Genomic DNA, 16063 nt, shown 5'->3' with positions numbered 1-16063 from the left:
GCTACTTTTCTCCAGTACTTTTCTATTTGTAGCTACTTTTCCCCAGTACTTTTCTGTTTAGCTACTTTTCCCCATTACTTTTCTGTTTAGCTACTTTTCCCCATTTCTTTTCTGTGTAGCTACTTTTCTCCAGTACCTTTCTATGTGTAGCTACTTTTCCCCAGTACTTTTCTACGTGTAGCTACTTTTCCCCAGTGCTTTTCTATGTGTAGCTACTTTTCTCCAGTACTTTTCTACGTGTAGCTACTTTTCCCCAGTGCTTTTCTATGTGTAGCTACTTTTCTCCAGTGCTTTTCTACGTGTAGCTACTTTTCTCCAGTGCTTTTCTGTGTGTAGCTACTTTTCTCCAGTGCTTTTCTATGTGTAGCTACTTTTCTCCAGTGCTTTTCTGTGTATAGCTACTTTCCCCAGTACTTTTCTGTGTACCTACTTTTCCCCATCACTTTTCTATGTGTAGCTACTTTTCTCCAGTACTTTTCTATGTGTAGCTACTTTTCTCCAGTACTTTTCTATTTGTAGCTACTTTTCCCCATTACTTTTCTGTTTAGCTACTTTTCCCCATTACTTTTCTGTTTAGCTACTTTTCCCCATTACTTTTCTGTGTAGCTACTTTTCTCCAGTACCTTTCTATGTGTAGCTACTTTTCTCCAGTACTTTTCTATGTGTAGCTACTTTTCTCCAGTGCTTTTCTGTGTGTAGCTACTTTTCTCCAGTGCTTTTCTGTGTGTAGCTACTTTCCCCAGTACTTTTCTGTGTACCTACTTTTCCCCAGCACTTTTCTATGTGTAGCTACTTTTCTCCAGTACTTTTCTATGTGTAGCTACTTTTCTCCAGTACCTTTCTATGTGTAGCTACTTTTCTCCAGTGCTTTTCTGTGTAGCTACTTTTCTCCAGTACTTTTCTACGTGTAGCTACTTTTCCCCATTTCTTTTCTGTGTAGCTACTTTTCTCCAGTACCTTTCTATGTGTAGCTACTTTTCTCCAGTACTTTTCTATGTGTAGCTACTTTTCTCCAGTACTTTTCTAAGTGTAGCTACTTTTCTCCAGTACTTTTCTATGTGTAGCTACTTTTCCCCAGTGCTTTTCTATGTGTAGCTACTTTTCTCCAGTGCTTTTCTATGTGTAGCTACTTTTCTCCAGTACTTTTCTATGTGTAGCTACTTTTCTCCAGTGCTTTTCTGTGTGTAGCTACTTTTCTCCAGTGCCTTTCTGTGTGTAGCTACTTTCCCCAGTACTTTTCTGTGTACCTACTTTTCCCCAACACTTTTCTGTGTAGCTACTTTTCTCCAGTACTTTTCTACTTGTAGCTACTTTTCCCCAGTGCTTTTCTGTGTAGCTACTTTTCTCCAGTACATTTCTATGTGTAGCTACTTTTCTCCAGTACCTTTCTATGTGTAGCTACTTTTCTCCAGTACTTTTCTATGTGTCGCTACTTTTCTCCAGTACTTTTCTATTTGTAGCTACTTTTCCCCAGTGCTTTTCTGTGTAGCTACTTTTCCCCAGTGCTTTTCTGTGTAGCTACTTTTCCCCAGTGCTTTTCTGTGTAGCTACTTTTCCCCAGTGCTTTTCTGTGTAGCTACTTTTCTCCAGTACCTTTCTATATGTAACTACTTTTCTCCAGTACCTTTCTATGTGTAGCTACTTTTCCCCATTACTTTTCTGTTTAGCTACTTTTCTCCAGTACTTTTCTATGTGTAGCTACTTTTCTCCAGTACTTTTCTATGTGTAACTACTTTTCTCCAGTACTTTTCTATGTGTAGCTACTTTTCTCCAGTGCTTTTCTGTGTGTAGCTACTTTTCTCCAGTACTTTTCTATGTGTAGCTACTTTTCTCCAGTACTTTTCTATTTGTAGCTACTTTTCCCCAGTGCTTTTCTATGTGTAGCTACTTTTCCCCAGTGCTTTTCTATGTGTAGCTACTTTTCCCCAGTGCTTTTCTGTGTAGCTACTTTTCCCCAGTGCTTTTCTGTGTAGCTACTTTTCCCCAGTACTTTTCTATGTGTAGCTACTTTTCTCCAGTACTTTTCTATGTGTAGCTACTTTTCTCCAGTGCTTTTCTGTGTGTAGCTACTTTTCTCCAGTGCTTTTTTGTGTGTAGCTTCTGTCCCCAGTACTTTTCTGTGTACCTACTTTTCCCCAGTGCTTTTCTATGTGTGGCTACTTTTCCCCAGTGCTTTTCTATGTGTAGCTACTTTTCCCCAGTGCTTTTCTGTGTAGCTACTTTTCCCCAGTGCTTTTCTGTGTAGCTACTTTTCCCCAGTACTTTTCTGTGTAGCTACTTTCCCCAGTACTTTTCTGTGTACCTACTTTTCCCCAGCACTTTTCTATGTGTAGCTACTTTTCCCCAGTGCTTTTCTGTGTGGCTACTTTTCCCCAGTACTTTTCTACGTGTAGCTACTTTCCCCAGTACTTTTCTGTGTACCTACTTTTCCCCAGCACTTTTCTATGTGTAGCTACTTTTCTCCAGTACTTTTCTATTTGAAGCTACTTTTCCCCATTACTTTTCTGTTTAGCTACTTTTCCCCATTACTTTTCTGTGTAGCTACTTTTCTCCAGTACCTTTCTAAGTGTAGCTACTTTTCTCCAGTGCTTTTCTGTGTGTAGCTACTTTTCCCCAGTACTTTTCTATGTGTAGCTACTTTTCCCCAGGAGTTTTCTATGTGTAGCTACTTTTCCCCAGGAGTTTTCTATATGTAGCTACTTTTCTGTGTAGCTACTTTTCCCCAGTACTTTTCTGTATAGCTACTTTTCCCCAGTACTTTCTGTGTAGCTACTTTTCCCCAGTACTTTTCTGTGTAGCTACTTTTCCCCAGTACTTTTCTGTGTAGCTACTTTTCCCCAGTACTTTCTGTGTAGCTACTTTTCCCCAGTGCTTTTCTGTGTAGCTACTTTTCCCCAGTGCTTTTCTGTGTAGCTACTTTTCCCCAGTACTTTTCTACGTGTAGCTACATTTCCCCAGTGCTTTTCTACGTGTAGCTACTTTTCCCCAGTGCTTTTCTACGTGTAGCTACTTTTCTCCAGTGCCTTTCTATGTGTAGCTACTTTTCTCCAGTACTTTTCTATGTGTAGCTACTTATCTCCAGTGCTTTTCTGTGTGTAGCTACTTTTCCCCAGTACTTTTCTGTTTAGCTACTTTTCCCCATTACTTTTCTGTTTAGCTACTTTTCCCCATTACTTTTCTGTTTAGCTACTTTTCCCCATTACTTTTCTGTGTAGCTACTTTTCTCCAGTACCTTTCTATGTGTAGCTACTTTTCTCCAGTACTTTTCTATGTGTAGCTACTTTTCTCCAGTACCTTTCTATGTGTAGCTACTTTTCTCCAGTACCTTTCTATGTGTAGCTACTTTTCTCCAGTACTTTTCTATGTGTAGCTACTTTTCTATGTGTAGCTACTTTTCTCCAGTGCTTTTCTGTGTGTAGCTACTTTTCCCCAGTACTTTCTGTGTAGCTAATTTTCCCCAGTGCTTTTCTGTGTAGCTACTTTTCCCCAGTGCTTTTCTGTGTAGCTACTTTTCCCCAGTGCTTTTCTGTGTAGCTACTTTTCCCCAGTACTTTTCTGTGTAGCTACTTTTCCCCAGTACTTTTCTACGTGTAGCTACTTTTCCCCAGTACTTTTCTATATGTAACTACTTTTCTCCAGTACCTTTCTATGTGTAGCTACTTTCCCCATTACTTTTCTGTTTAGCTACTTTTCCCCATTACTTTTCTGTGTAGCTACTTTTCCCCAGTACTTTTCTACGTGTAGCTACTTTTCCCCAGTACTTTTCTACGTGTAGCTACTTTTCCCCAGTACTTTTCTACGTGTAGCTACTTTTCTCCAGTACCTTTCTATGTGTAGCTACTTTCCCCATTACTTTTCTGTTTAGCTACTTTTCCCCATTACTTTTCTGTGTAGCTACTTTTCTCCAGTGCTTTTCTGCGTGTAGCTACTTTTCCCCAGTGCTTTTCTATGTGTAGCTACTTTTCTCCAGTGCTTTTCTATGTGTAGCTACTTTTCTCCAGTGCTTTTCTATGTGTAGCTACTTTTCTCCAGTACCTTTCTATATGTAACTACTTTTCTCCAGTACCTTTCTATGTGTAGCTACTTTTCCCCATTACTTTTCTGTTTAGCTACTTTTCTCCAGTGCTTTTCTGTGTAGCTACTTTTCTCCAGTGCTTTTCTGTGTGTAGCTACTTTTCCCCAGTACTTTTCTATGTGTAGCTACTTTTCTCCAGTACTTTTCTACGTGTAGCTACTTTTACCCAGTGCTTTTCTATGTAGCTACTTTTCTCCAGTACCTTTCTATGTGTAGCTACTTTTCTCCAGTACCTTTCTATGTGTAGCTACTTTTCTATGTGTAGCTACTTTTCTCCAGTACCTTTCTATGTGTAGCTACTTTTCTCCAGTACTTTTCTATGTGTAGCTACTTTTCTATGTGTAGCTACTTTTCTCCAGTGCTTTTCTGTGTGTAGCTACTTTTCTCCAGTGCTTTTCTGTGTAGCTACTTTTCTCCAGTACTTTTCTCCAGTACTTTTCTATGTGTAGCTACTTTCCCCCAGTGCTTTTCTATGTGTAGCTACTTTTCTCCAGTACCTTTCTATGTGTAGCTACTTTTCTCCAGTGCTTTTCTGTGTGTAGCTACTTTTCCCCAGTACTTTTCTACGTGTAGCTACTTTTCCCCAGTGCTTTTCTATGCGTAGCTACTTTTCTCCAGTACCTTTCTGTGTAGCTACTTTTCCCCAGTGCTTTTCTACGTGTAGCTACTTTTCTCCAGTGCTTTTCTATGTGTAGCTACTTTTCCCCAGTACTTTTCTATGTGTAGCTACTTTTCCCCAGTGCTTTTCTGTCTAGCTACTTTTCCCCAGTGCTTTTCTACGTGTAGCTACTTTTCTCCAGTGCTTTTCTATGTGTAGCTACTTTTCCCCAGTGCTTTTCTGTGTAGCTACTTTTCCCCAGTGCTTTTCTGTGTAGCTACTTTTCCCCAGTACTTTTCTCCGTGTAGCTACTTTTCCCCAGTACTTTTCTACGTGTAGCTACTTTTCCCCAGTGCTTTTCTATGTGTAGCTACTTTTCTCCAGTGCTTTTCTATGTGTAGCTACTTTTCTCCAGTACTTTTCTATGTGTAGCTACTTTTCTCCAGTACTTTTCTATGTGTAGCTACTTTTCCCCAGTGCTTTTCTGTGTAGCTACTTTTCCCCAGTGCTTTTCTGTGTAGCTACTTTTCCCCAGTGCTTTTCTGTGTAGCTACTTTTCCCCAGTGCTTTTCTATGTGTAGCTACTTTTCCCCAGTACTTTTCTATGTGTAGCTACTTTTCCCCAGTACTTTTCTGTGTAGCTACTTTTCCCCAGTACTTTTCTATGTGTAGCTACTTTTCCCCAGTGCTTTTCTATGTGTAGCTACTTTTCTCCAGTACTTTTCTATGTGTAGCTACTTTTCTCCAGTGCTTTTCTGTGTAGCTACTTTTCTCCAGTACTTTTCTATGTGTAGCTACTTTTCCCCAGTGCTTTTCTATGTGTAGCTACTTTTCCCCAGTACTTTTCTACGTGTAGCTACTTTTCCCCAGTACTTTACTACGTGTAGCTACTTTTCCCCAGTGCTTTTCTATGTGTAGCTACTTTTCCCTAGTGCTTTTCTACGTGTAGCTACTTTTCCCCAGTACTTCTCTATGTGTAGCTACTTTTCCCCAGTATTTTTCTATGTGTAGCTACTTTTCCCCATTACTTTTCTGTTTAGCTACTTTTCCCCATTACTTTTCTGTTTAGCTACTTTTCCCCATTACTTTTCTGTTTAGCTACTTTTCCCCATTACTTTTCTGTGTAGCTACTTTTCTCCAGTGCTTTTCTGTGTAGCTACTTTTCCCCAGTGCTTTTCTATGTGTAACTACTTTTCTCCAGTACTTTTCTATGTGTAGCTACTTTTCTCCAGTGCTTTTCTGTGTAGCTACTTTTCTCCAGTACCTTTCTATGTGTAGCTACTTTTCTCCAGTGCTTTTCTGTGTGTAGCTACTTTTCCCCAGTACTTTTCTACGTGTAGCTACTTTTCCCCAGTACTTTTCTACGTGTAGCTACTTTTCCCTAGTGCTTTTCTACGTGTAGCTACTTTTCCCTAGTGCTTTTCTACGTGTAGCTACTTTTCCCCAGTACTTCTCTATGTGTAGCTACTTTTCCCCAGTACTTCTCTGTGTAGCTACTTTTCCCCAGTACTTTTCTACGTGTAGCTACTTTTCCCCAGTACTTTTCTATGTGTAGCTACTTTTCCCTAGTGCTTTTCTGTGTGTAGCTACTTTTCCCCAGTACTTTTCTACGTGTAGCTACTTTTCCCCAGTACTTTTCTACGTGTAGCTACTTTTCCCTAGTGCTTTTCTACGTGTAGCTACTTTTCCCCAGTACTTCTCTATGTGTAGCTACTTTTCCCCAGTACTTTTCTATGTGTGGCTACTTTTCCCCAGTACTTTTCTGTTTAGCTACTTTTCTCCATTACTTTTCTGTTTAGCTACTTTTCCCCATTACTTTTCTGTTTAGCTACTTTTCCCCATTACTTTTCTATGTGTAGCTACTTTTCTCCAGTGCTTTTCTGTGTAGCTACTTTTCTCCAGTGCTTTTCTGTGTAGCTACTTTTCTCCAGTACTTTTCTATGTGTAGCTACTTTTCCCCAGTGCTTTTCTATGTGTAGCTACTTTTCTCCAGTACCTTTCTATGTGTAGCTACTTTTCTCCAGTGCTTTTCTGTGTGTAGCTACTTTTCCCCAGTACTTTTCTACGTGTAGCTACTTTTCCCCAGTGCTTTTCTACGTGTAGCTACTTTTCTCCAGTGCTTTTCTATGCGTAGCTACTTTTCTCCAGTACCTTTCTGTGTAGCTACTTTTCCCCAGTGCTTTTCTACGTGTAGCTACTTTTCTCCAGTACTTCTCTGTGTAGCTACTTTTCCCCAGTACTTTTCTATGTGTAGCTACTTTTCCCCAGTACTTTTCTGTTTAGCTACTTTTCTCCATTACTTTTCTGTTTAGCTACTTTTCCCCATTACTTTTCTGTTTAGCTACTTTTCCCCATTACTTTTCTATGTGTAGCTACTTTTCCCCAGTACTTTTCTATGTGTAGCTACTTTTCCCCAGTACTTTTCTATGTGTGGCTACTTTTCCCCATTACTTTTCTGTTTAGCTACTTTTCCCCATTACTTTTCTGTGTAGCTACTTTTCTCCAGTGCTTTTCTGTGTAGCTACTTTTCTCCAGTGCTTTTCTATGTGTAGCTACTTTTCTCCAGTACTTTGCTAGATTAACTTTGTGTAGCCAGCATACTTTTCTCTGGTAAAATGCTAGATTAACTTTAAGATAAACATTTGGAAATGTAGATGGATACATTCTTTCTATAATAAACATTAGAAATATGATGGCCATTCATAATTTTTGCAAAACAATTTACTTGTGTGGCTGCCAGCCAAATAGCGTTGCATCTGATGAAAATGAATCTATTTTCTGCTGAATGTGTTGTACTGAAGTATTTTCTGTGAAGGTTAACTATAGTTGCGCGTCCCTGATCAATCTATTGAAGCAAAAATACACTGTTGCCTTTTCAATGTGAAGTGTGAGCCCTGTCAACACACAGCTGGACTCACCTGCTCCCGCTTTCTCTCGTTGTGCTATTTACTAACAAACACATGTCTGACTCAACTGTTCTGGGCAATTATGGTGAGCTTCATAATGTAAAATAATGTGACAGGTGAAATGAAGAACGCGATCTGCTTTATCAAGTTGACTGCAGGTATTCACTTAAAGTAGCTGAAAACTTTGAAGAAATAGCTTCAACAGTTTGAAAAAGCATCCTGTGGCTGTTTCCAGATACCCCAGTACACAGTGTACAGTGGGGCAAAAAAGTATTTAGTCAGCCACCAATCATGCAAGTTCTCCCACTTAAAAAGATGAGAGAGGCCTGTAATTTCTATCATAGGTACACTTCAACTATGAAAGACAAAATGAGAAAAAAAATCCAGAAAATCACATTGTAGGATTTTTAATGAATTTATTTGCAAATTATGGTGGAAAATAAGTATTTGGTCAATAACAAAAGTTTCTCAATACTTTGTCATTGCCAACAAAGGGTATATAACCGAGGGCAAATGTTTTCTGTAAGTCTTCACAAGGTTTTCACACACCGTTTCTGGTATTTTGGCCCATTCCTCCATGCAGATCTCCTCTAGAGCAGTGATGTTTTGGGGCTGTTGCTGGGCAACACGGACTTTCAACTCCCTCGAAAGATTTTCTATGGGGTTGAGATCTGGAGACTGGCTAGGCCACACCAGGACCTTGAAATGCTTCTTACGAAGCCACTCCTTCCTTGCCCGGGCGGTGTGTTTGGGATCATTGTCATGCTGAAAGAGCCAGCCACGTTTCATCTTCAATGCCCTTGCTGATGGAAGGAGGTTTTCACTCAAAATCTCACGATTCTATTTTGGTTTCATCTGACCATATGACATTCTCCCAATCTTCTTCTGCAAACTTCAGAAGGACCTGGACATGTACTGGCTTAAGCAGGGGGTCACGCCTGGCACTGCAGGATTTGAGTCCCTGGCGGCGTAGTGTGTTACTGATGGTAGGCTTTGTTACTTTGGTCCCAGCTCTCTGCAGGTCATTCACTAGGTCCCCCCGTGTGGTTCTGGGATTTTTGCTCACCGTTCTTGTGATCATTTTGGGGTGAGATCTTGCGTGGAGCCCCAGATCGAGGGAGATTATCAGTGGTCTTGTTTGTCTTCCATTTCCTAATTGCTCCCACAGTTGATTTCTTCAAACCAAGCTGCTTACCTATTGCAGATTCAGTCTTCCCAGCCTGGTGCAGGTCTACAATTTTGTTTCTGGTGTCCTTTGACAGCTCTTTGGTCTTGGCCATAGTGGAGTTTGGAGTGTGACTGTTTGAGGTTGTGGACAGGTGTTTTTTATACTGATAACAAGTTCAAACAGGTGCCATTAATACAGGTAACGAGTGGAGGACAGAGGAGCCTCTTTAAGAAGAAGTTACAGGTCTGTGAGAGCCAGACATTTTGCTTGTTTGTAGGTGACCAAATACTTATTTTCCACCATAATTAGCAAATAAATTCATTAAAAATCCTGGATTTTTTTCTTCTCATTTTGTCTGTCATAATTGAAGTGTACCTATGATGAAAATTACAGGCCTCTCTCATCTTTTTAAGTGGGAGAACTTGCACAATTGGTGGCTGACTAAATACTTTTTTGCCCCACTGTATCTACACACATATCCAAAATAATGTATGTGATTCCAAAATCCAATGCTTCAAACAGAAAGAGTAAAATTTCATATGATTAATAAAACAAAATCGATACAGTCATTAACAGGGTTCTTCAGTAATTATGCTTAGTAGTTTGATACACGCTTGATGTCTAGCTGTTTAGTTACGTGGGGAAATTATTGCAAAGCAACAGCTGATTGAGGAAAGGACTTTCTGAATGACAGTCAAGTGATAGAGATTTTCTCTTACGGCAGTCAAGATAATTAGCCTACTTCGTGGACAACATTAAATCAAGATTCCTGAGGTAAGATTACGGCCCGTGTACGTTTTGATTGCTCCCTTTTAACTCGGGGGGGGAAAACAACAATCGGTAATGTGAAAACGGCCTGTATATTCGTTTTTGAATAGAAATTTAAAAAATGACTTGATATTGCGAAGTTCAAATGTGGGTGGGGTTAAATGTGGAATTTTTTATTTTATTTATTCACCTTTTTTTAACCACGTAGGTTAGTTGAGAACAAGTTCTCATTTGCAACTGCGACCTGGCCAAGATAAAGCATAGCAGTGTGAACAGACAACACAGAGTTACACATGGAGTAAACAATTAAATAGTCAATAACACAGTAGGAAAAAAAAGGGGGGAAAAAGAGTCTATATACATTGTGTGCAAAAGGCATAAGGAGGTAGGTGAATAATTACAATTTTGCAGATTAACACTGGAGTGATAAATGATCAGATGGTCATGTACAGGTAGAGATATTGGTGTGCAAAAGAGCAGAAAAGTAAATAAATATAAACAGTATGGGGATGAGGTAGGTAAAATTGGGCGGGTATTTACCGATAGACTATGTACAGCTGCAGCGATCGGTTAGCTGCTCAGATAGCAGATGTTTGAAGTTGGTGAAGGAGATAAAAGTCTCCAACTTCAGACATTTTTGCAATTCGTTCCAGTCACAGGCAGCAGAGAACTGGAATGAAAGGCGACCAAATGAGGTGTTGGCTTTAGGGATGATCAGTGAGATACACCTGCTGGAGCGCATGCTACGGGTGGGTGTTGCCATCGTGACTAGTGAACTGAGATAAGGTGGAGCTTTACCTAGCTTGGACTTGTAGATGACCTAGAGCCAGTGGGTCTGTCGACGAATATGTAGCGAGGGCCAGCCGACTAGAGCATACAGGTCGCAGTGGTGGGTGGTATAAGGTGCTTTAGTAACAAAACGGATGGCACTGTGAAAAACTGCATCCAGTTTGCTGAGTGGAGTATTGGAAGCTATTTTGTAAATGACATCGCCGAAGTCGAGGATCGGTAGGATAGTCAGTTTTACTAGGGTAAGTTTGGCGGCGAGAGTGAAGGAGGCTTTGTTGCGGAATAGAAAGCCGACTCTAGATTGGAGATGTTTGATATGAGTCTGGAAGGAGAGTTTACAGTCTAGCCAGACACCTAGGTACTTATAGATGTCCACATATTCAAGGTCGGAACCATCCAGGGTGGTGATGCTAGTCGGGCGTGCGGGTGCAGGCAGCGAACGGTTGAAAAGCATGCATTTGGTTTTACTAGCGTTTAAGAGCAGTTGGAGGCCACGGAAGGAGTGTTGTATGGTATTGAAGCTCGTTTGGAGGTTAGATAACACAGTGTCCAAGGACGGGCCGGAAGTATACAGAATGGTGTCGTCTGCGTAGAGGTGGATCAGGGAATCGCCCGCAGCAAGAGCAACATCATTGATATATACAGAGAAAAGAGTCGGCCCAAGAATTTAACCCTGTGGCACCCCCATAGAGACTGCCAGAGGACCGGACAGCATGCCCTCCGATTTGACACACTGAACTCTGTCTGCAAAGTAGTTGGTGAACCAGGCAAGACAGTCATTAGAAAAACCGAGGCTACTGAGTCTGCCGATAAGAATATGGTGATTGACAGAGTCGAAAGCCTTGGCCAGGTCGATGAAGACGGCTGCACAGTACTGTCTTTTATCGATGGCGGTTATGATATCGTTTAGTACCTTGAGCGTGGCTGAGGTGCACCCGTGACCGGCTCAGAAACCAGATTGCACAGCGGAGAAGTTACGGTGGGATTCGAGATGGTCAGTGACCTGTTTGTTGACTTGGCTTTCGAAGACCTTAGATAGGTAGGGCAGGATGGATATAGGTCTGTAACAGTTTGGGTCCCGGGTGTCTCCCCCTTTGAAGAGGGGGATGACTGCGGCAGCTTTCCAATCCTTGGGGATCTCAGACCTTATGAAAGAGAGGTTGAACAGGCTGGTAAAAGGGGTTGCGAAAATGGCGGCGGATAGTTTCAGAAATAGAGGGTCCAGATTGTCAAGCCCAGCTGATTTGTACAGGTCCAGGTTTTGCAGCTCTTTCAGAACATCTGCTATCTGGATTTGGGTAAAGGAGAACCTGGAGAGGCTTGGGCGAGTAGTTGCGGGGGGGGGGCGGAGCTGTTAGCCGAGGTTGGAGTAGCCAGGAGGAAGGCATGGCCAGCCGTTGCGAAATGCTTGTTGAAGTTTTCGATAATTATGGATTTATCAGTGGTGACCGTGTTACCTAGCCTCAGTGCAGTGGGCAGCTGGGAGGAGGTGCTCTTGATCTCCATGGACTTTACAGTGACTGGTCAAGTGCTCAGCCAACACTTCCTGTCCTTTCAAAGTAGGAGGTCACACTTCCATGAATTATTAGCTGCCCATACCGGGCCACAGTGCCAAGATAAGGTAACATATCTCAATTTCTGCATAATAATTAGTGTGTATTTACTTATTAATGAACTGCTGTTACTGTAAATGGTTAGCTGACTGATATGTCCTAGCTAATCATTGGTAGTCTTATTAAATGGTGATATCCAGCCTAAACAACAGTATCTATTGCTAGACTAGAGATATGCCCTAACTATAGTTAGTCAGTGGTTGCACATCTAACTAGCTGGAATGAAGCACACGTGTAAATATATAATTTCAGTGTTTCCAGCAGCTCTCCAGCTACCAAGGCCTGCCTGATCAGCCTGATAGGGTGCTGTGGGTGTGTCCAGCTTACACATGTCTGTGTGTATAGCAATGGAATGAAACATCCAACCAATGCCTCAAGTGTTGTGCTGTAGGTCCACCCCACACCAGACGGGTTCTGGGGTCCAGAAACCACTACTACCCCAAGACACTTGTGGAGATCTGAGAGAATTGGACAGAATTGGACACTCAATGTCAGCAAAACAAAAGAGATGATCATGGACTTCAGGAAACGGTAAAGGGAGCACCTCCCTGTCCACATCAACGGGACATCAGTGGAGAAGCTGGAAAGTTTTAAGTTCCTCTGTGTACATATCACCGACAAACTGAAATGGTCCAGCCTAAAAATGTGGCTTGTCACCGAAAAGCCTCACTAACTTTTACTGGTGCACAATTGAGAGCATCCTGTCGGGCTGCATCACCGCCTGGTAGGGCAACTGCACCGCCTCCAACCGAAGGGCTTTCCAGAGGGTGGTGCAGTCGGCACAAAGCATCACCGGGGGCAAACTACCTGCCCTCCAGGACACCTACAACACCCGATGTCACAGGAAGGCAAAAAAGATCATCAAGGACAATAACCACCCGAGCCACTACCTGTTCACCCCACTATCATCCAGAAGGGGAGGTCAGTACAGATGCATCAAAGCTGGGACAGAGAGATCGATAAACAGCTTTTATCTCAAGGCCATCAGATTGTTAAACAGCCATCACTAGAACAGGGAGGCAGCTGCCTACCTACAGACTTGATATCATTGGCCACTTTAATAAACAGAACACTAGTCACTTTAATAATGCCACTTTAAGAATGTTTACATATCTCGTATTACTCATCTCATATGTATATACTGTATCCTACACTATCTATTGGGGCGGCAGGTAGCCTAGTAGTTAGAGCGTTGGGCCAGTAACCGAAAGGTTACTAGATCGAATACCCGAGCTGACACTGTAAAAATCTGTCATTCTGCCTCTGAACAAGGCAGTTAACCCACTGTTCCTAGGCTGTCATTGTAAATAAGAATTTGTTCTTAACTGACTTGCCTAGTTAAATAAAGATAAAATAAAAATTGCATCTTAACTGCTCTGTCACTGCTCATTCATATATTTTTATATTTCTATATTCTTAACCCATTCATTTACTAGATTGTGTTTCCCATCTCACCTTCTTATCAATGGGTTTTTGAGAAGGGTGTCAGGAATTTAGGAAATGCAATTTAGATTCCCCTTTTTTCCTCCATTCCTCACCTCCCTCTCAAAGCACATTGGGGGAGAGGAGGGAAGGTTCCTTCCCTCGGGCTCCAATGCACTTTCAAGGAGTGGAGGAAACAAGGACATAGGAAGCAAGAATGTGATGTCTAGTTTTCACACACACACCATTAAAACTTTACAGATTATAATAATTTCATTATTGGTTATTATTTTTATTATTATTATTGTCAATGATTTTGTTGACAGAACCCATTGTGTTATATTATTGTATTAAATGATCATATAAACTATTACAAAATATAGAAATGCTGTTTATCTTTTGCTGTTTAGCATAGGTATAAATGATAGAGAAGTTGACTAAAGCACTAACAGACATGCAGTGTCCATGTTTCATGTGACATTTTTTAATGACATGTAGATGTTTTGTTGTTGCTCGAGTTAAGGTCTCATTGTGCCTACCTAGACTCTTATTCCTGTAACTACACATGAAGCTGCAAGAAAATCATGTTTAAATGTATATCAAACCATGTAGAAATGTTGACCCTGATGTCACATAGAAAAGAAAGACACACATGTAAGCTAAGATAGCCCTTCTGAGGTAGCAGTTACTGTGTGTCAGGCCTCGCAGCACCTGTGTGTAAATGTGTGTATTAACCTGTCTGCCCCTCCCTCTCTCCAGGCTGAGATGGGTCGTCTGAGGGAGAAGCTTCGCCAGGCCGAGGAGCAGCTCCAGGCGTCTCGCCAGCAGGCCGCCATGTTGGTGTCAGAGCTCCGCGACTCAGCGAGTGCCCGCGACCGCACCATGACCGAGCTGTACCGCGCCCGCCTGGAGGTCGACGCCCTCCGCGCCAGCTTGGCCGATGCCCAGGCCGAGTGCCGGCGAATGGAGACGCAGCTGGACCGCATGAGGACCACCTCCCAACAGGAAGTGGTAAGGAGACCATAGATATCCACAGATGGATCTTTCTTAGTTTTTAAGAATAGAAATGTAAGAGGAATGTACAACTGCTGTGTGCTGTAGACAAATTTAGTAACAGAATTCCAGTATTGAATGATTTATTTGTGCTGAACTACTCCCCCTCCCTCTTTCTCAGGGTGTGGGGACCTCCAGTGAGGGGGGGTGTGTGGTGTCTGAGGCGGAGGCTGAGCTACAGAGAGAAGTGGAGGAGCTGAAGCTGCGTCTCCACATGGCCGCTGAGCACTACAAGGAGAAGTACAGGGAGTGTCAGCGACTCCGCAGGCAGGTGGCCAAGCTCAGCGAGGCCCAGGGGGTGAGTCTGTCTGTCTGCAGTACTGTAATACACCACACTGTAGCGCCATCTAGTGGCACACACCCAAGGCCACTGACAGGTTGCTTCCTTATATAGTCCACTACTTTTGACCAGTGCCCATACATATATGTTCCCTATATATTGCACTACTTTTGACCAGGGCCCATTCGGCTCTCTTTCCTATATAGTGCACTACTTTTGACCAGGGCCCATACGGCTCTCTTCCCTATATAGTGCACTACATTTCATAAGGGCCCTTAGGGCTCTGGTCAAAAGTAGTGAATGTTAGTGAATAGGGTGCCATTTCATAAGCAGCAAAGCGGTCTCCTATGTCCCCAGCCTGATTCAGCAACAGAAACATTATATCTAATGACTGGGAGTTTATCATTGGGGTACATCTCAATGGTCTGAAATGGCTTCCTCTACTTATTTCCCCTTTATGTCTGTAGGAGTCAAAGAGAAACGCTGCTACTGAGACGACACAGGAGCCACTGACACCCAGTCCAGAGTCACCTACAGCAGGTACTGTCACACACACACACACACACACACACACACACTTTTCTCTTTAATACACTAAGTCCTCTAACTTCTGTGTGTTTGCAGGCAATCTGGCTGCAGCTGTGCTGAGAGGAGACACTGAGAGGCCTGCTGTCCCTAACCGCAGTTACAAAGACAGGGAACACACATACACCAATACATTCTCAGGCATGGAAACCATGAGAGTAGGGGAGAAGGAGTGGAAGGGGAGAAATGGGGACGAGAGGGAAGTGAGTGGAGGAGAGGAAGGGAAAGAAGAGGGGAGTGTGGAAGTGGAGAGGAAGAAGGACAGGAGTGTAGGAGGTGAGTTCATGAGCATGAAGATGGAGAGTTGGGTGGAGGTGGAGAATGAGAGGAGGAGTGCTGAAGAGGTGGATGAGAGGAGGAGTGTGGAGGAGGTAGAGAAAGAGCAGACTCGTTCGGTGGAGGAGGAGCTGGCGAGCATGGAGGAGAAGTGGGCGGAGCAGTGTGCTATCAACGAAACGCTCAAACAGAGACTGGCCAATGAGGAGGAGCGATTCAGGGTGAGTCATCCACACACACACACACATACACACACACACACGATCATGCTCACATTTAACCACATTTGTACACACACACATGGACGCACACATTCTGGCACACAAACACACCCAGTCTCTTTGCCAGGTTGATAAGGTTGTGTCTAGGTCAGCCCTGTGAGGTTAGCTTGGCTGTTACTCTTTAACCGTTCATCACCATGGTCCTCTACACTGAATGTGTGTGTACTTCTCGCTCAGTGAGGGTGTGTGTGTTTCAGTTTCAATGCACAAGTACAGTGAAATGCCTTCCTTTCTGGCTCTGTGTGTGTG

The 16063-nt window shown here is 42.6% G+C and overlaps 1 protein-coding gene across 1 annotated transcript in view; it reads left to right on the top strand.

Annotated features, from left to right (window-relative positions):
• The window catches only part of LOC112264409 (tax1-binding protein 1 homolog A), a 55985-nt gene that overhangs the window by 28408 nt on the left and 11514 nt on the right, over nucleotides 1–16063 (top strand). Inside the window, exons 9-12 of the mRNA XM_042295279.1 lie at nucleotides 14099–14350; nucleotides 14514–14690; nucleotides 15140–15212; nucleotides 15297–15754. Of these exons, the coding sequence (XP_042151213.1) occupies nucleotides 14099–14350; nucleotides 14514–14690; nucleotides 15140–15212; nucleotides 15297–15754 (960 nt within the window). The remainder of the gene's footprint in view (nucleotides 1–14098; nucleotides 14351–14513; nucleotides 14691–15139; nucleotides 15213–15296; nucleotides 15755–16063) is intronic.

This window comes from Oncorhynchus tshawytscha, linkage group LG13 (assembly GCF_018296145.1).
Source record: "Oncorhynchus tshawytscha isolate Ot180627B linkage group LG13, Otsh_v2.0, whole genome shotgun sequence".
In the NCBI taxonomy this organism is placed as follows: domain Eukaryota; kingdom Metazoa; phylum Chordata; class Actinopteri; order Salmoniformes; family Salmonidae; genus Oncorhynchus; species Oncorhynchus tshawytscha.
Note: the sequence above shows the minus strand (reverse complement) of the source record. Positions and strands in the feature narration are given on the sequence as shown.